The sequence below is a fragment of the Cyrtonyx montezumae genome, unplaced genomic scaffold (assembly GCF_038088225.1).
Source record: "Cyrtonyx montezumae isolate F1298 unplaced genomic scaffold, pur_monq_1.0 scaffold_5, whole genome shotgun sequence".
Lineage (NCBI taxonomy): Eukaryota > Metazoa > Chordata > Aves > Galliformes > Odontophoridae > Cyrtonyx > Cyrtonyx montezumae.
In genome coordinates, this window is record NW_027072056.1 from 19,071,123 (window position 1) to 19,090,385 (window position 19,263).

A 19,263-nucleotide genomic window follows, 5' to 3' on the forward strand; every position below is an offset into this window, starting at 1 on the left:
GATATCTGCCCCTCCTCTCAAGGCTACAAAGCTTGGACAGCACGGCAAGATGAACATTGTGAGTTACTGTTGCTTACATCTGATCTCTTATAATCTACTGCACAAATGTTTGATCTACAATATCAAAAGTAATGCAATATTTTTCCTCAGGCTGAAGCAGAAGAACAGGTGCCCACAGTCTGAAATCCAAGATCATTCCTCCTCATGTGTTTAGACGCTCACCATCACACAGCAGTTGGTTTTTAAGAGGTTTTTGTGTGGCCACAGAAACTAAACAAAGGAGAGGGAATGTGAAGTGGCAATGTACAGCAGATCACCAGTCCATCGTCCCTCACTTTACAAGACTTAATTTTCTCCAAACTGTTTGTCGGCCCTTCAGAGTCAAGTTTTCTTGCAAAGAGGAGGGTGGAAAACAGCACTGATTTTCTGAAACCCCAATGACAGAGCAGCATGCAACAAAACCCCTAATGAGGGAACAAAGGTCATTCACTTAAGGTTCGTGATGGGATGCTGGGGATTTTTCCCTAGCTAAAGACTCCACCCTGTGGTTCTTGTTTGCTGTGGGATACTTAACCGTCAGAAGCAGAAGTGAGGAGAAAGCACAGTTTTGCAGAGAACAGAGATTGGTGACTTCATCCCTTATGAAGAATGCCAGGTATGCTGCTGAGGAACAGGTGAGCTCCCAGGTGAGCGCAGGGGAAGGGTGCTTTGAGCAGCTGCCTCCAGGATGTGGAGCTGATCCAGCAGTCTGCTTCTGCTTCCTTCTCATCTCGGCTCACCTTTGCAGCCACACAAAGCAGATTCCAGCTGTGGCAGTAAGCTGTAGCTTTCCCAGTAGTTCCTCAGCAGTCTGCACGACTGTACAGAGTCTGAGTCTCTGATGATTTCAGCCTTGTTAATTGTACTGGTACCCTTTGCAATGAATTGCACTTGAGAGTAATTGCACTAATATGTAGCCCTATCTTTGAAGTGCTTTCCAAATGCCTCAATGCCTCGTGCTGCATTTGCAGCTGATTTCATTCAGTCCCAATCCCATGCACGGGTTTCAGGCCGCAGCTCTCCTCTCTAACACCTGAACTGGTAACGGAAGGCTCCTGTACTGTTAGAAACATTTTATGTCCTGGGCTCAGCTCAACTCTTCTGAAAAGTGATCATCTGGAAGTCAGCCTGTGATCCATCTGCATCACATGGATTTTCCCTGCTTTCCAGAACAATCTGCTCTGCTGTTTTTGATGTCTCCAAGCCCTGGGAGCCGGGGCTGTCCAGGGCATCGCCGCCGCTGTTGCAGCGCAGCGGGGAAGCGATGTCGGGCGGCTGCTCGGGGGCTTTGCCTGGAGCAGGAGGCAGGGGCACGGACAGGGGGAGGTTCATCATGTAGAACACGTTTCCCAGGCGTCGAGACACCTTGAAATAAAGAAACAAAATTGCAACGGTTGCTTCTTGAGGTGGTGTTATTAAATGTCAGGGTCGGATGATGTGCAGCTATGCCAGAGACGTGGCCGGGAAGCTGCCTCGTTCACAACCTCCTCCTAGAGTTATCAGTGGTTAACAAAAGCAAACAAAATCGATGATGAAAGTAAGAGCAGCACATTTCAAACACAGAGGGGCAGCCTCTCTGTGAAACGTAGAAGATTCTGTTCCCAGAAAGACTGTAGAAACCTTTACTTGGAGTATTTTAAAGGTCAGACTGGAGCAAAAGCAAGTATGTATCAGAACAATTCTCACCAGTGGGGAAGGGAAAAGAGGAATACAAGAGGGTAAATCCATCAAACATCTTTGTGTTGCCAGCCTGGAACTCAGCGCTGCTGTGTCCTGAACCTGCTCCCAGCATCTCTCCAACTGTCAGTGCTGATACCTCCACCTCCACTGTCCCCCTGCTGGTTCATGCAGAGAAACAAAAGCAAACCATGCTGGAGGAGTTTCTTTTCCCCCGCTATTACAGTAATGAGCTTATCAGAGAGAAAAAATGTGCTTTAGTTTGGAAAAAAAATCATTTTGATAGCTTCTGAGCCTTTCATACCTCTGTGACTCGCTAGTTTTGGTACATTTGATAATACCTGAGAGCGGATTTTTAATGCTGGTCCAAGTTTTAATCCCATGGTTTCTAGGAGGTGTTCCTCTGTCAGCAGTGGGAGGGTTTCTCCATCGATAGCATGGTCCTTGAATATCTGGCAAAAAGAAAATAACACCAAGGTGAGCTAAAACAGACTTCACTAGTTATCTTTTATGCCTGGCCCTGAGGTATGGACAACAAGCAGAGGAAGTAGCTTCAGTGTTTTATCTTCGCATTCCTTTTGTAACCACAGTGTGATGCCCTTTGTTCAGATATATGGACATCTGAGCATTTTCCTGTAGCTTATCTACTTGTTTTTTAGCAAGTGGGGACTTAGTAATTTCCTGGTGTTACTTAGTGTTTTATTTATTTATTTATTTATTTTTGTGTGTTTTTTTCTGTTCAGTTTTTGTGGGTTGGTTGACCGTTGTTTTGTAACGTGGTGCTGTATGGGAACTGTTGAAACACGGCCTGAACCACTGATGGATCACCTGAGGTGAGCACTGAGTCAGCCACAGGAGCACAGGTGAAGGCAATGTACCTGTGTGACTGGAAGGAGTGGAGTCTGGCTCCACCTCTCCCAGACCCCATTTAAGGGCTGACCACCACTGGGGAGGGTTTTCTTGTTGGAGATCTCTTCCCTGTGGAGTTATCGGTGAACCTCAACCATCTGCAAAAGGTGAGCCTCTCTTTATTTACTAGATGTCTTTTTACCATCTAGATAAGCCTAGCAAAATATACCATCTCCCTCACTATTTTCTCTGAATGCTATTCTTCTGGGTTATTTGCCCTACAAGTGACAACTAGTTAACCTCTGTATTTGTCGTAGTTCATGATCTTAAATCTAGATGAGCCTAATGACCTTAAAATGTGACTGTGACCGTTAAGTATGTTTGTCATCACCTGGGCATAATCAGAACAGCCTGGGAGGCTCATGATGAAGTTGTACACATCATCAACCGTCCACTTGCGAATGTCTTCAATGGTGGAAATGTCTTCTCCGTTCAGGATCAGGCCATGTGCTCCTTTGAGGAGGAAACACAGATGTTATTTGTGTAGAATTCTGCTGGCAAACCAATAGGAAAGGATTGTTGACATACAATTTTCTACACTTACCCAGAACTGCATACATTAAAAGCACTGTGTAGTCACCGATACAGTAATCCTTGATACCAAAACCACTTGATAGTGTAACTGGTCTTGGAGGTTTTGCTTTTATTTGCTGTATGTACTGTATACACCAGTTGCTGCGTGTACAAATCACTGCAGCATTTCCAACAGCATTGCCCAGTGCTGTTGATTTGTTATGCTTTACCATCATTTTACTTTGACTTGTATTCATCCAGACATTTTGTTTATTTTAACTTAAATTCCTGCTGCAAATGGGAACTGAGTAGTTAACGTGCAGAATTTGTTTTTCAGTGAGGCAATGTCTTTAGTAAGTGATCCTCCACAAACATCCCAGCCTGTTCTCATGTCAGGTCCTGGGAGATCTTGTGCCATTTGTGCATTTAAAAAGAGCCTCAAAGCTTTAGAAACTATGATTGCTGTACAGTGGCCTTGTGACTGTGTCTTATGAAGAGTTCCCATAGAAGGCAGAGTTTCCCTAGAGCAGTACAGCTTTAATGGGATTCCTTGTCCCATCCAACAGAACTGTGGGGAGCCCCGAGTGCTGCCAACTCAAGCATGCCATTACTCTGTCCTACAAAAAAGCTGAAATCTCCTTTGTGCCAGCAAGCTGCATTGTCTGCAACTAGGGAAACTGCTCTTAACCATTATTGCCACGGATTTACCAAAGCCTTTTTGCAGCGTGTGAATTCTGCATTCAATTGCCATGACTCTGTTGTACCAAATCTGCTTTAAACCAGAAAAAAGGAAGGAGTATGAGAGCAATTCAATCAAAATGACGACTATCAACGTGCCATTTTAATCTGGAGACCTGACACACCTGGAGGTAGCAGTGGGTTGCTGGGAACTGGGAATCCGTATGGTAGTGCTGAGAATGGGATCGCAGAAGGGTACATGTACTTGTCATCAAAAGCAGCACACGAGCTATTAGGCTCCTTCTCACTCGTGTTGTTGCAGCTGTTGGTTTCAGCAGAGATTCCGTGAGTAGCACAGTTTTTTCTCAAGTCTTGCTCTAACTCTTTGCAGTTTTTGGTGGTCGTCTCTGTCTGGTTTTTGCTTTGTTCATGTTTGTTTGGTGCCTCCACCTCTGCTTCTTTCTTGTCTTCTTTCTCATCATCTCCCGTTGCAGAAGCGAGGTCTGTAGTTTTGTCTTCAGCTTGGCTCTTGGTGCCGTTGGCCCCACAGTCTGCAGCTTTGTGGTTTGCAGCTCTCCTCCCTGGCCGGCGGCCCCTCTCCCTTTGCAGGGTGCTGACAGGGGGGTAAGGGCTGGTGGCCATGAGCATGGTGTTGCCATGGATTTCATCGAGGGTGGTACGATGGACGTATAAGTCGCTGGGAAGGTGTCCTTCGGGCAATCTGTGCCTGCCACGGAAAGCGATGGGGCTAGCTGGCATCCCGTGGTAAAGGAAAGGTGCCTCCAGGCTCAGCAGTCCTTTCCGATGAGCTTTCTCCATTTCTTTTTGCTGAAAAATAGCGCTCATCTCCATCTCCATTCTAAGAGACACACAGAGCACAAGCAGTCAGGGCAGCTCAGTTCCTTGATCACCTTTTTTTCATGTCAGATTAAAACCGAGACATAATTGGATAGATTAAAGAGTACCACTATTCATCTCTCTGCTCTGTGTTGCTATTTGTGAGATGTCATAAACTCTGCAGATGGAATGGTGAGCTTGCCTGTACTGAATGTGTTGCCAAGTACATGCAATAAACTAAAAGGGAGATAAGATACGCTTTTCGTATGATACCTCTGTACAGTATTTCATACAAGAAAAAGAGAAGTGTTGTTTGTCTATTGGCAATCCAGGCATTACTACAGGGATTACATTCTCTTCAGGTTTGGAAAACTGTCACTGGGGTCAGAAGGGTTAACAGCTAAAGAGAAGAAATGATTAATATTTCCAATCAGAAAATTATACTGACACTGGAAAATGGCAGTGATACTGTAAATATTCCAGTGGAGCTGAGAGATGAAGTGAGCCCATCAGCACACATAAAGCAGAAGGGCTGCAGCTGCCTTTCTTGCTTTGAGAATATATGCAGTGGGACTTCCGTATTCTTGTTTGGAAAAGGGCTTGTGAGGTCAACCAAGCCCGTCAAAGGGAGCTAAGTCACTGCAGGAAGTGTAACAGGACAGTCTGACCTCTGGGGGACTTTTCACTAGTGTGGAATTGTCAGGAGGACCTCTCGGGCAACAGGGGACTGCTGAGTGGAGGAACTGGATCATGCCATCAAATCCAGTTTTTTCCCCCTGCCCTCTTTTCAGCCATGCCCAGGTCTCTGCATTCTGCATTTCCTGCTTTCAGTGTGTGACACAGTGTTTTGTCTGTGCCCCATTTTCATGTTCATCTTGCCCAATTATCGTTACTCACACATTGCTGTGAGGTGGAGATAAACAGCAGAGTGTGACATCTCTCTTGTTTTTATTTGAGGGTTTACCATGTGGCAGGAGCTAGCTGAAACACAGCGTTGATTCAAGAGGGATTTGGTAATCAAGTCTAGCTGACTAAAGAGCTCAAAACACATTTGTCATAATTCTCTTGAGATGTACCATCAGGATGTATCTGTTCTTTGATCTTAATCTTACTGCATGAGGGATGCTGCAACTACTGGAGCCCAGCACAGCTCCGGCTGGGGCTGGAGTTCATGGAGGGCATTAGTGATTATTAACCAGTGACTGATTGCCCTGGTGCTATTCAAACAGCCCGACTCACTGTGGCAAGCTGATGGGCAGATTGTTTGGCAGAAGCAGGAGGGCTGCCCACCCAACCTTGGTGGGATGGAGGCACAGCTAAGTCATCCTTGGGGCCCAGCTGTGGAGGCTGAAGATATTGCATGATATCACAGCTGTAAAGTTAGAATTTGTTTTTGTCTTTTTGTAACTTTGGGGTGTTTGGATCCAGAGTTCAAGGGCTGGGTCTGAAATCTGCAGCGTGTTTGTTTCTTTAACCAGGCTGAGGGACTGGTGTCTTTCCTTCATATTGCTTAAAGGCTGAAAGAAAAAAGGGGCGAGCAGAAGTTTCAATAGCTTTGGAGATAGGAGGGCTCTCTGCCTTTCTGGGTGATGTGAAAAAGAGTCTCAGTCACTCTCAATAAACCCCAACAAAATCTGTGAGTTTCCATCTGCTGCCCTATCCTGGCCACACCTCAGAGCAAAGCTTGCAGGCAGTACCTGGCAATATTTTGCTTTTGAACCAGTTCCTGTCTTCTGGCCACAGCCTCCATGGATTCTGGTTGGAGAAAGCCATATCCTTAAAGGAAGGGGAAAGAAAATGTCTGCTTGAGGAAACAGATTAAAGACACACAAACCCCAGTGCCATGCAGAAGCACTTTAAAAAGCTTCTCAAGACTCAAACTGTGTGCTTTGCCAGGAAGCTGGTACGACTTTGAGTTAAATTAAATACTGTCTGTGTTTGTTGCTTCCATGGGAATATGTAGGAGAAGCGTGAAGCCTGGCATCAGGTGTGTGGTAAGGTGCACCTGCCATTAACTGTAAAGGAGAGGGACAGCAGGGCTGTTGTTGGGTGACTTATGTCTCTGAGATACCCATAGCTTCTCAGAAAATAATAACAGCATCCAGAACTGGTTCACTGTTGTCAAAGAAAGCATAAGGTAGTACGTCCTGGTATGAAATGCTGTGTAAACTGATACAGATCAACCTGTAAGCATTTCAGTGCAGGGTGATGCGCATGCCACTGCTCTGTTGCTATGCTGTGCTACCCAGCCCTGCAACTTCAGGTCTTCATTTAGGACAACAAACACATCCTTTTAAACAGTCTAATCTGTCAAGAGATAAAATGACATCTGATATTATGATTAAAGAAAGTGATCAGTAAAGTTGTGTTTTAAAACAGCTAAAGCTGGTACATGAGCATGAGTTAAATGTAGCAAGTGTTGTGATTAAGCTCGTTTGTTTAGCTTCAGCCTTCTGTTTAGGTGTGAGAATGTCTGGGAGGTACAAAGGGAGAGGGACAGAGCAAACATCTAAATGAATTGGAACTGATTATTTAACTAAGGTTAAAATTGAGTGTTCAGACTCAAACTGACACAGTTTCAAATCTCTGACAGGAGACTACCTCCTCACAGCACGGCTATTTCACCAAGGAATGTGAGCTCCTTAGGCACTACAGCTAAAGCTGCAGAAAGCTGTGGGCAGTGCTTCACTACCTGGGCCGGGGTAAATGCGGTTGGACAGCAGGTTGGGCACGTTCCCGTGCGGTGGGACCGTGGGCCCGAGGTGGGATGTGATATGAATTTGCCTGGGGTCGGCTGTGGCCGTCATTTCAGCTGAAGGTAACAAATCTCTGAAAGAGAAACATACGTTCAGACACAGAAAGGACACTGTTCAGTTAATAATAACCCAGGATCTTTATGTACTCAAGGACAGCACGCGACCGTTTACTCTTTATCTGCACTGTTACTACAGAGGGGCATTGCAGAATACCTGTCTACCAGCCGGGGCTCAAACTGGGAGGGGATCGCCTGCATTCTCTGCTGGGCTGTGCCCATCAGCTGAGGGTTCACTGCCATCAGCTGGTTCCTCATCAGCATCTCTTGTCGCTGCCGCAGTTCTGACACAAAGCACACGCAGTTCTTTTGTCAATGAAGCAAATTAGACAGTGGTTCTTTCTGTAGCAGAAAGATGCTTTTTTCTATGAATTAGGAAATCACACTTTTTAATAACATTGTCTAAAGAAAGAAGACATTTTCACTGCCACCTTGACCACTTAGTGTAAATAATACAGTTTTATACAATCAGTCATAAGAATAAATGAAATGTGCATGATCAAGTGTACAAAAGGACAATTTACAGTGAGCAGTAACTCACACACTGCTATTAAACAGAGGAGACTAGCCAGAAATGCTCTTTGCTTGAAAGAGTTTTCCTTTTAGTCAGATTAGCTGGGACCTGCCCAGTGGAGAGTCAGCTGCTCTGGAAAGAGCCTGCAGCTGTATGGCTGAGCCTCACAATGCCCAGGTAATGCTTCTGTTGCTGAGTTCATCTGTGGCCTTGACTCCTCTTCCAGATGCTTAACGTCTCAGTACTAACAATTCCCAAGTTAACTTTTATTTACCTTAATAGAGAAATATTTCTCCAATTATTCCTGGGACAAACTCGAGATACCTCTTTAAAGGTATTTCATGCAGAGATTAGCAGTTAGTTGGGTGTCTTCCTGCTTACCTCCTGCTGCCATGCCGCTTGCTAGGCGATACAAGTGCTTCTCTTCCAGTGCTCCCTGTTCCCCCAGGATAGACATTTTTCTCATGTGATCTCGTGGAGTCATGCTTCAAGGAGGCAGCAACAACTTTTTCAAGGTGAAGAACTGGATTGACAGGTCCAAAGAAAGGAAGGAGACACTCAGTGATGTGAAACAGGCAGGTTATAGCAGTTACTGCTCAGATATGCAAGTAGTCCTGGCAGTCACTGCCATGCCCTCAGTGCCTGTGGATTGTACTGGTTATCAGAAAGAAACTTTCAGTTTTCAGAACAGTGCAAATGCTTCCCTTGTTTATACAGAGTTGTTCAGTGTCCTTGGCCTTACTGCATGGGGCAAGGCAGGATGTTGTGAAATATTAGCTGCTTAGAAGGATGTCTTAAGGCCAACAACATTTGACTGCAGCCCCTGGTGTACCACAACGGCCCTGAGCTCATAGCCAGAAAGGCAAGTATCCCTGGTTTCGATGGGGAATTGTAATAGTATAGAGCCCTATCTACTAGCTGAAAGAGATGGAAAGAAGTGGCTGAAGTAAGCTCTTCTAAATCACATCAGCCTTTTAAGACTGTTGAGTGACATGAAAGAGGTAAAAGAACATACGTGCTTTGTAGTGATGAAAACAGTGATAAAAAAGGATCAGATTTATAGGTAAATGAAGTCAGAGGAACAGTAGAAATCTGTATAGAAAACTGTGCACTACGCATTGAACTGCACTTCACTAAGGTGGATTGCATCAGCATTTCTGCCCAAGTCTGCCCAAACAAGCAGGTGGCTAGGTTACAAATGGCCCTGATAGCAGGGAAATGAGTAATCACTGCGTGCCCTGCTCACGATTTGGAGGCAATGATCTACAGCAGGATTATCTATGAAAATGCCAGCCTTCTCCAGGAACCCTGTTAGCTACCTTTTGCTTGTTTTATTTTCCTGACGTTCACACAGAACTTGCTTACTTTGCAGGCTGGTACAGATTTTCATTTCTATACTCTGTTGTGCCTGCTCCTGATCTCACTGACTCAATGCCTGTGGGCCACAGCTCTGGCATGATGAATTCCCACTATGGGACTGGCTTTGTGTTGGTGATCCCCACAAAGACAGTGGTGCTATACAGCCAGCACTGAGATCAAACAGAGCATGAGATGTTGGCATGGTTAGGGGCGAGTAGAAAACTGGTCCAGCCATCGTGGGCTTTACCTTTAAACCAGTGAGTATGTATGGCATGTTGGATATCTTTGGTCTCAGCCTTAATGTCGGTTTTCTGAAGGGTAAGCACACTGGTCGTTTCAGCCATACTGACTGCAAATCGAGGTAACACTTGGACCACACCTCTCGAGTCCCCTTAAAATGAAGATGCTCCTTATGTTTGTAAGTGCTAGATTTTGTGTTGGCCAAGGTTGTGGTCTTTTTGGAAGCAGACAGCCGCATCCAAACCAAGAAGAACAACCCAATACGCTTTGTTTCTGACATAGCTACCTGAACATGTGCTACAGGACGTGCTTCCATTTGACTTTTTTTTGTTAGGATACTTTAGACTTAAAGCGGTTTAGGACGCTGGGTGCCTCATGAAGAGCATTTGAGCTGCCAAAGTGCTTCTGAGCTGCTAAAGCATTTTAAAGCTCAGTACTAAAGCGATTTAGTGCTGAACTAAACTTTACAACAGCTCAAAAAATAGGTGGCAACTGCAAAGGTGGTATTTACCATCCTGTATCAATCCATGAGCCACTGAGGTAGATTCTGCTCACTGGTGAGTGGTCTGTACTGAATGCTCAGGAGCTGCAATTATAAGCCTCATCCTAATCCTTGTACAGCTGACTGGAGAATAGGAAGATGCAAAGCAACCCATGAAGGTCCAAGTAATTGTCACAGAAAGAAACAGGAGGTTTTTATCTTACTGTTTTATGGAATCAAGAAAATAAAGGAAGTCACTGTTAGCACTAATAATGTTTCACCTGTCGGATGACTGATAAGCTGCACCACTTGTTCTATTTAGGAGCTGCTAGCATGACTCAGTCCTGTGTTGTGTTCACAGCTGGGGACACACTTTGCTCTGGGGAAACTGTCCCAGTTTGGGGAAAAACATACAGGTTGTTTCAGACAATCTTTATCAGGCCTTCCTAGAGTTTCTGCCGATCTGCTGTTGTAGTAAAAACCCCTCCTTTTCCCCATAAAATCACACTTGTGACTAAAGTTGCCTAGTGCACCTTTGAAGGCGTGGCATTGTGGAAAACCTACTGGGTAAGGATCAATCTATTTTGACCCCAAACCACTGCCTCCGTGTGGGAACAAATGCACCCTGCCTGTTTTGACATGTATCAGCAACTCAGTGGTGGTAACTGCTTAAGAAACCATTATCACCAGTATCCTGCTGGTGTGTAGTCCATGCAGTTCCTCAAACAAATAATGGATTTTGTGTGGTATTCTGCCTGTTGTCAGTCTCACTTTGACTCCTTTCAGAGCGAGGCAGGACTGACTGAGACTTTTCTCAAAATCTTTTAAAAATGGAGATTTTTCTTTCAAATGTTACAGTTCCTACCTGAAGTAGGGATCCACATGCAGCATGCACAGCAGCATCTGCAGTGCAGTTGATCCATATGTTCTGATAGATGTTAGCCATTACTGATGATTATCTTGTAGAGCTACACCCAGATTTATAGAGCATCACTTTCAGGTGGTGTTCATGACATCAGCAGCTTATACTGAAAAAGGCTTGGAATAATATGACTCAAGTTCCTCTGCATCTTCTCCCATTGAAGCAGTGCTTACTGCTTCCACTGACCCATCTTTGAGACACCATGAGCCAAAAGGAGGGTTTGCTTCCTCTGTGAGGCTTTCACCAGGGTTGCTCTATAAAGTCGTTCTATCTTGTTCTGTTTTCTGCTGTGCCAGTCAGCCCTATCTAACTTATCTTGAATTGCTTCTCAAATACGTAAACCTAACTCTGGTATTTCTGGTAAAAATGGATGTTATTTCCACTGAAATGCTGCTGCTTTCCTAAGCTGCACGTCGGAATGTCAGTGTGATGCACACCTTACATAAATGACACACTTTGTATGTACATGTTATCTGCATTAAATTACTCACCTCCCTGATTTTCCTGGTCAGGGAAACGTTGAGCTGATCAGGTAGGATACTTACCTAGCTTAGTATCCTAATGTTAAGACTCGTGTGTGACCTTGTGTCAGGAGGAGATACTGAACTTTGTGTTTTACTACTTGGAATGACAGCTTTTTGAGTTACCCAGCTGGGGCTCTGAATGACAAGTCAAAATCAAGGTATTTAAAGGAAGTTCATGCTACTTTCAAAGTGACTAGCATATTAGAAACCAACTTCAGCAAAAAAAGAAAGCGCTCTCTGAGAGAAGAGGGAACAAAAAGATCAGATACAGGGAAAGTATGCTTCTGATGCATATATTAGCTGGGATTTGAGAGTAGCTCTGAATCCTACAGCTGAGTTCATATAAATTCATACACACCAGCTGTCCGGTGTTGCATTCATATATGGCTCTTCTCTGATCCTATTGCACAAATCCTGGCTGTACAGCACATTACAGGGATGAAGACAAGTTAATCTCTACCTTTAGAGTCTTACCCTTAGCAAACCCTTCTTGACAGCAGGCAGAACCACTCACCCAGTACTAATTCTGTCTCAGTTTATTAGACAAGACGTGGCAAGACACGAACTTCATGAACCAGAAGTGTCTGGAAATCTTGTTATTCTGTGTGCAGTTTCAAAATGTCTGTAGCAGTTCTGTGTCTATATTATAATATCATCTACTGTATAATGTACGTTTGTTGGAAGACTTATTTTCTAGTTAAATGCTTTAAGATTTCATGAACTAACAGTGGTTTTACCTACATCAAACACACATAATTAGCATTTTTTAAGAACAATTTTTAGTACACTTTTGCAGTGAATGGGTCTGCAGACTCTGAGTATTGCTTAAAAATTTCAAGTAAATTTATGCCAGAGAAATCAGTTAAAAATACAAACATCCGTGCAAGCTTGTGAGTGAAATCTATGAAGCAACTCATGCATAGTCTCATTTTCATTCCCATTGACTCCCTTCTTAGAAAAAGCTGTTCTGATTACATGAGAAATCAGATGCTGTTTGAGAAAAAAAGAATTTCAGTATTGTTAATATTCTATTGTTATTAACTGTTGTATCAGTGTTTCTGTTCTTAAACTGTGCTAGGAGTCCTAAAGTTAGAGACTGTAGTTATTCAAGAAATCACAGTAAAGTAAGTGACTTCTGGAAATCGAGAACATGATTATGCCAACATTATGTCCTCCAAGACCATGAAATATGTCTTCTTAATGGGGTGGTAAGGTTCTCCTGGAGAGGCTGTAGGGCTAAATTCTAATCCTAGGTACGTGGGCACAGACTGTCCAGAGACTGAGATTAGAGTATAATCCTAAAACTGGATTGAGAAGCATACATTCCCTAAAGAAAGGAAAATAACTATATTTATACTGTGTGTCATCCAGTGAGTTTACTTGCATGTCTTTACTGAAACGAAGGTGCGGGTGGTTCACCATTTTTGATCTAGTTAAGACTGCTCCAAGTCAAAGTTCTTTTAAACATGCTGCTTTGGAGTATGGATCAAGGCCTAGTATTAGTAAATTCGATCCTTCAGGAGCCAAGTTTGGTTGACACCTTGTTCTAGGAGAGGGGCAAAGGTAGACCTGTTCCTTTCTGCTACCAGACAGCAGCCTCTTGACTGCTACCAAAAGTGAGGTCGCATGGTGCTGAGCACAGGTATGCAGCAGGAGCACCATGTAGGTGATACAGATGGGTGGTGGTGGGGAAAGAAGCCCTACTCCCACTGGGGCTGTGTGGTTATGGGATCTCTGAGGTGGGGGCTTTGCGGAGCTGGACCCCAGGACTGGGTCCTGCAGTACAGTCCTAAGGGTGTCCATCTGTGGTTGTAGCAGCACCCAAAGGCCCCATCTGGGATCACACTGAGCAGAGGCTTGAAAATTCTGTCGCTGTGTTTGTTAAAAATTGGAGTAAGAATCAGTGAAAATAGTGGCTGGATCTCAGCAAGTGTGGGTATGCACGTGTGTATATGTGCAGTGTTGTACACCTGCCCTTGTCTCCTAACCAACTGGTGCACAGACAAGATGTTCGTGAGGGGTGGGTCTCTATTACATGGGTTACATGCGAAGAGATAAAAGCATGATGCATTTTGTTTTCCTTGTGGATTTATTTCATAATCAGCAATGGCAGTGGCTTCTCATTGGAACAGAATCATCTTGTCTTTGATTATTTTAGAAGATGAGAGATTGCAAAATGTGGCTGAGTGGGATCAGTTAAGAGAAAATCAGGCAGTGTTGTTTGCTTTTTAATCATGTTTACTTTTAAAACGAAATATTTTTTTCATTATTTATTTCTAAATATTGGAAATAAAAGTCTTGGGATGGAGAACTCTCTGATTATCAGAGATCAAGGTGGGCATTTTCAAATGAAATGAATTTTAGTGGGATTTTTGTCTTGCTTTGAACTATGGTGAAGTAGCAGTGCAAATGACAACATTGCCAGTGCCAAGAGAAACCAGGCAGTGGAAAGGTGAATAGACCACTAAAGTAAAACAAGATAATGCTTTTAAAATTATGGTTATTAATCTTTTCAGGCTATTTTTCTTCATTACAAAACCAAATATGATGAACTGATGAAAAAAAATATTTGCAAGCATGTTAAAATATACACAAGTCAGATGTGAAACACTAAAATCACATTTCTCACGTTCACATAGGAAGCTGTAAGTTTTAATACAAACTTATTCCCTTACGAGAGTAGAATGGCATTGCAGAGCTGATCATGCAAACCAACTCAGAAGTCAGCATCTTCAACAGACAGAATGCTTTCAGTTTCACAGCTTGCAGGATCAGACCAAGACAAAGCTACCTGGGTCAGGATTGTCTCTCCTATTGCTATCCCTGGGGCATGGGAGAGATAGGAATCCACATATTCTGCAACCGAGGAGCCTGAAATATTATCTCAAGGACAGTGTAATAGTGCCCAATCTTTTCTCAGCCTGAAGTTAATTCCGCCCACACATTCTGATAATAACAAGGTGTAGGGAACTCTTATAACGTGACCATGTTATTTTTACAAAATATATCACTCAATCCATCAGTGTTCTACAGAGTTCTCAGCACAGGTTTGCTACAATGGCTGTGCACACGAGCAAAATTTAAACGAGGCAAATAAAATGTAGGCACATCAGGCTGAACCAGCCCACCACGTCAGTGTGATGATAGCACTGGTTAATCCAAACTGCACACCGATTTAGACAATTCACTACTCCAAGAAGTATGTGAAACATTGAGGCTTTTCTATTGCACTGTAACAAGGATAAATTAGCACAAAGAATCAGCTGTGACAGCCAGCTAGCTTTTAAGAATATTCTGAGACAGTTAGAGAAGACAGCAAGACGTTGCTCTATGTACATTAAGTGACTCAATCTACGTCCAGCTTTCTTGAAAAATCCTGAGCATGCAGTGACAAACCCAAAGTAAAAGGTTCCTTTTCTGAAATAGAGCTTTAAATGTTTCTAAAATGAGCAAGTTTATGCTATAAGGCAAATACAGTTTCCGCCTGAACATGCTGGTTTATTTACCCACATTGCTGAGAAATCGGTGCATAGTTCATCACAAACTTTACTTTTTCTGTATCACTCCAAACTTTGCTCTTCGCAGCACGGCGCTGCTCTTCAAGAAAACAGCCTGCAGTTTCTGTCCTGAGATAAACCTTTCCTCCCCAAACATGAAAATCATGCTCTGCTTGGTATTGTTTAGCAGGACGTTGTATAGCTATTCAAACTAAAAATTGGCACTGTTAATTTCATGAATACTTACATCTATTGAGAAGGCCTTAGTTTTGAGAAAAATGAAGTCGCCATGAACATCCAAAAGTTTGTGCCTCCACTGTACGTCTTCCTTCCAAGCTGCCTCAGTAATGTGATTGGCAGCTTTTAAAACACATCAAGATTAACGTGTCAAAAACTGCCTTAACTAACGCTGACTTTACTTTAAATACAAATTGAATTGATCTCGATTAGCCCTCATCCCTGCTTCTAAGCCCTACCCACTCTGACATCACAAGCCCTTCTCCAATACCATCCTCTAAACAGGCTGTAAAAACGTAATTACAAGAAGAGTGCCACGCTGATCTGATAAACCTATTTCACATTTAACCTGCTAAGCTGTTGTTAGCTTCTAAGATGCTTGTTGCATTCACTTAAAATCTTCCTGTTCCAGAAAATACGTGAGAGGGTTAAGAAGTGCCTGGCTCTCTGCGTTTGCACAGGTTTCTAGGAACTGCATACTTCTGGCAGTTGGCAAGCAGTTGTCCCAGAACTGTGTTATCCCAGAGCTGTGTATCCGCTTGTACTGGGGAGAACTAGAAGATGGAAATCCTGTTAAGCATATTGTGAGGCTAACACAAGGATCAGATGGTTATACTGCTCAAGCTGGCAGTTTACTCTTTAATTCTCACCATTGCTGAGTTAACTCTCAGAGTGAGTGCCTGATGTATGGCCAATTTTAAAATGGCAGGGAGAGGCTGGCTTCTGCCAATATCCACGTCAGCCCATGGGATGTCAGAGTTGATGTTTGTTTTCCCCTTGCTCACCCACCTGAAGCTGATCAAGTTCTCACTGCAACAACAAAAATTGCCCCATGTCCTTTCCCAAATGCCACCACAACTCCTGATCCTGGAGAAATGTCAAGTGAAAATTGCCCCCAGAGAAGTGTTATCTTTAAGGGAGGTAATTCTGCTATAGGTCAGTGCACCCTTCAAACAAGCTATGTTTTTGTAATGTAATGCAAAGTCGTACATGCTGTTTCATGAAGGATTTTTTTAAACCTTTTCAGCGACAGTGACTAACAGCTTTTGCTGTTAGTACTCTCATGGCTATTTTGTTGCTGTCTGAACTTTATAAAAGAAAACCACGTCCAGAATTGTTCAAAAAAATGCACTGCTATGTATTTTTTAAATAACCTGAGAATACTTTTCCTGTGGTTGTCCAAACCTTTCCACATGCAGGCAGACAAGGTATGTAAGTAGCACGCAGCCTACCGAGGTGATTCTCAGCATTTGTTCAATCCACTCAGTCTGTAGCTCCCTATTGGAAGCCTGTCCCTCTGAATGTGATGAACCGAAGCAGCCTTGAAGAAAGATCATCTGTTGGGATGTGTTGGGATTGTCTGAGTGTGGCTGAATCAAATGCTTAGTAAGATATGGGGTTGCCCAAGTACATTAAGAGCAGCGTGCATTGTTCATCAGATGTTTCAGGAAAACTATGACAAGCTTAATACTGGGAAGAAGTACTTCCTGAGCTAGGAACAAAGACAGCAATATAATAGGAATATTTTTTTCTATTTTATCTATTGAGGGAAGATTGGAAAGGGAGAATGCTGCTTTGCAAGATCCCTGGCATCCAGTCGCTGATGTCTGGCAGCGAAGCAGGGTTGCTGCGTGCTGTAGTGATGTGTAACAACCACAGTGCTTTGTCAGTCCCTCTCTGGGAAGATCTAATTGTTCTTGACTGGATTTCACAGGTGTGGTTCTGAATTATATATGTATCTGTACATATCTCAGCAGTTTTGTTTTTGCTGGTCATCTTCACCAACAGGAAAAATGATGAAGCATCCATGGAGCATGGAGCAAGTGGCATGGGAGATGAGTTCTGAGTAAAAAAAAAAAAAAAAAAAAAAGTATTGTGGACTGTATCACTGTGACCTCGACCTTGGTTTGTCAATCAGTATCACTGTTAGCTAAAATGATTTAGCACAGAGTTATCCCCTTTGCACAGAGGAATCTGAAGGTGTGTGGTTCGGTAGTTGGACAGCTCCCATGCAATATTTGGTGTAGGTATTTGGTATAGCCTGGGCTACACTGGATGTATATCAATGTGAAAGATAGGGCTGGAGTTGCACCTTCTTCTGTACACTCTTACCCAGATTTATTGCCAGGATTCTCTCTGTGGCCAACACAGCATCACTTTGTTGTAGAATATAGGGAGTTGGAAGAGCACTACCAAAACCAAGCAGCGTGTGTTCAATTTTAAGTTCCACAGAATGCAATGGGGTTTTCCTGAACTGTCCAGGCCCGTTGTACCAGATGGTACCGTATGGAAGGAACACTGATCCTTTGACTCTGTTGATTTCTAATTAGGTTTCTAGTAATTAATATAGTTTGCAGGCCTTGCGTGAACTCTGCAGATTACCCATTCATGTAAATGATTAACTGAAAGGGGATTACTCCTGACATAAGTTCAACCAAAAATAATTTTCCAGCCCTGAAAATCTTATCTGACAGACTAGTAGATTTTAATGGTGAATGAGACATTACATTGATATTTGTGTAGTTCCATTTCACAAAGAGGAGCTTGACAGAAGAGCGTGAATAGTACAAGCATGGTGGATGTAAAGCTCTCATGGTCATTGCTCTCAGATACAGGGTTTGGATTTTGGGTGGTCCTGTTTGGAGCCGTGTTGGACTTCATGATCCGACCGGGTCTCACTGAGTTCAGGGAAACTGTTTTATGGTTTCTCAGAGGAATATGCATCTCTGAACCCAAGGTTTTCACTGGTTTAACATGCTCCCAGTGCCTTTTCAAACTTCTCCCGCGATCCATCTATGGTTGTATAGAAATACTGAGAAGGTCATCTTTAGTTTTCATAACCCATTGAAATCTGTTTTAAACAGCTGCTGTAGATCTGGTATTCTGTTAGATGGTCAAAAAGTTATTTTACAAGAAATTACATGGATTCTCAGATACTTTGGACCAAATGTAATCCTCAGGCATGCACGCTGATCTCAGTGTGGGGAAGGCTGGAAGGGGTTTGTTCCAGAGAACTGCCAGTGCTTCACAGTGTTCCTGAGACCGTCTGTTCCATAAGCAATGCCAATAAACATTTTTCCATTCCCAGTAATTCCTTAGCCCATGCTAAGGCCTACTTACAGAATCACAGAATAGCCCGAGCTGGAAGGGACCTCAAGGATCTTCACCTAGGCATCTGCAACAAATCGAGCCAAGTGGGAGAACAGCATGGAAGCTGCTGCAGGCAGAGGCATTCATGCAGGAGGTGGGAACAGAGCAGCAGAGATGCGTGCTAAGGAAAAGGGAAAAGAATAGCATCGTGTTGACTCAGAGTCCTCCTGCGGAGAGGAATGCTGGCTGCTCTTAGGGATGAGCAAAGCTGAGGAAGGGTACTTGGGTAGAAGTAGAGAAAGGTGTGTTACTACATGTCGTGGGGCTGAGAATATTAAGCATCCTTAGCAGATAAATATCCAAAATCATTATATTCTATATAAATACTGGGCCAAGTGCCTCCCTGATATAACTGCAGTTATTGACTATAGCAAGCGTGCAGCGTTATTTCATCCAGGTGCTTGGGGTTCTGATTTTATTTAATGTGTAATAAAGGCCATCAGAAACAGAGTTGCTGCTTTTTTTGGGTTTTGTTGAAAGATGCACTCCTAAAAGGAGAGGAAATCCCCAAAATGATACTCGGTGATTAAGTACATAGAATATAGGATTTCAGTGTTTGCAAATCCTTTTTTTCAAATGAACTTGTGGCACTAATCCTCTAATGGCATTATTTCTTTGGAATATATGCCGGATTAAGGAGTCACAATGAGGCAAAGTACAAAAATCCACGTTAATCTCTCACCAGTGGATGCTGTGTGGGATGCAACTTTAACTGTGTTTTTCCAGACCTGGTCTGTTCCTATCCTTGCCCCAGGTCTACACAGAGGGAGGAGCAGGTATAAACAAATGTGACAGTGAGCACCCGGCAGATGGTCACAAACCATTTAACTAGATAGAAAGGCACTATCATTTTTAAACTGCAAAGGCAGGAGCA

General features: G+C 43.3%; 1 protein-coding gene across 1 annotated transcript; it reads right to left on the minus strand.

The window, feature by feature from the left end:
* Positions 1-1,131: 1,131 nt before the first annotated feature.
* Positions 1,132-8,463, minus strand: SAMD7 (sterile alpha motif domain containing 7). Its single transcript, XM_065748473.1, has 8 exons — positions 8,361-8,463; positions 7,623-7,749; positions 7,346-7,482; positions 6,351-6,429; positions 4,002-4,675; positions 2,957-3,078; positions 2,058-2,168; positions 1,132-1,404 (listed from the first exon to the last, which is right to left on the minus strand). Exons 1-8 carry the CDS (start codon positions 8,461-8,463, stop codon positions 1,132-1,134), a joined length of 1,626 nt encoding a protein of 541 aa, XP_065604545.1.
* Between the last annotated feature and the right edge of the window lie 10,800 nt (positions 8,464-19,263).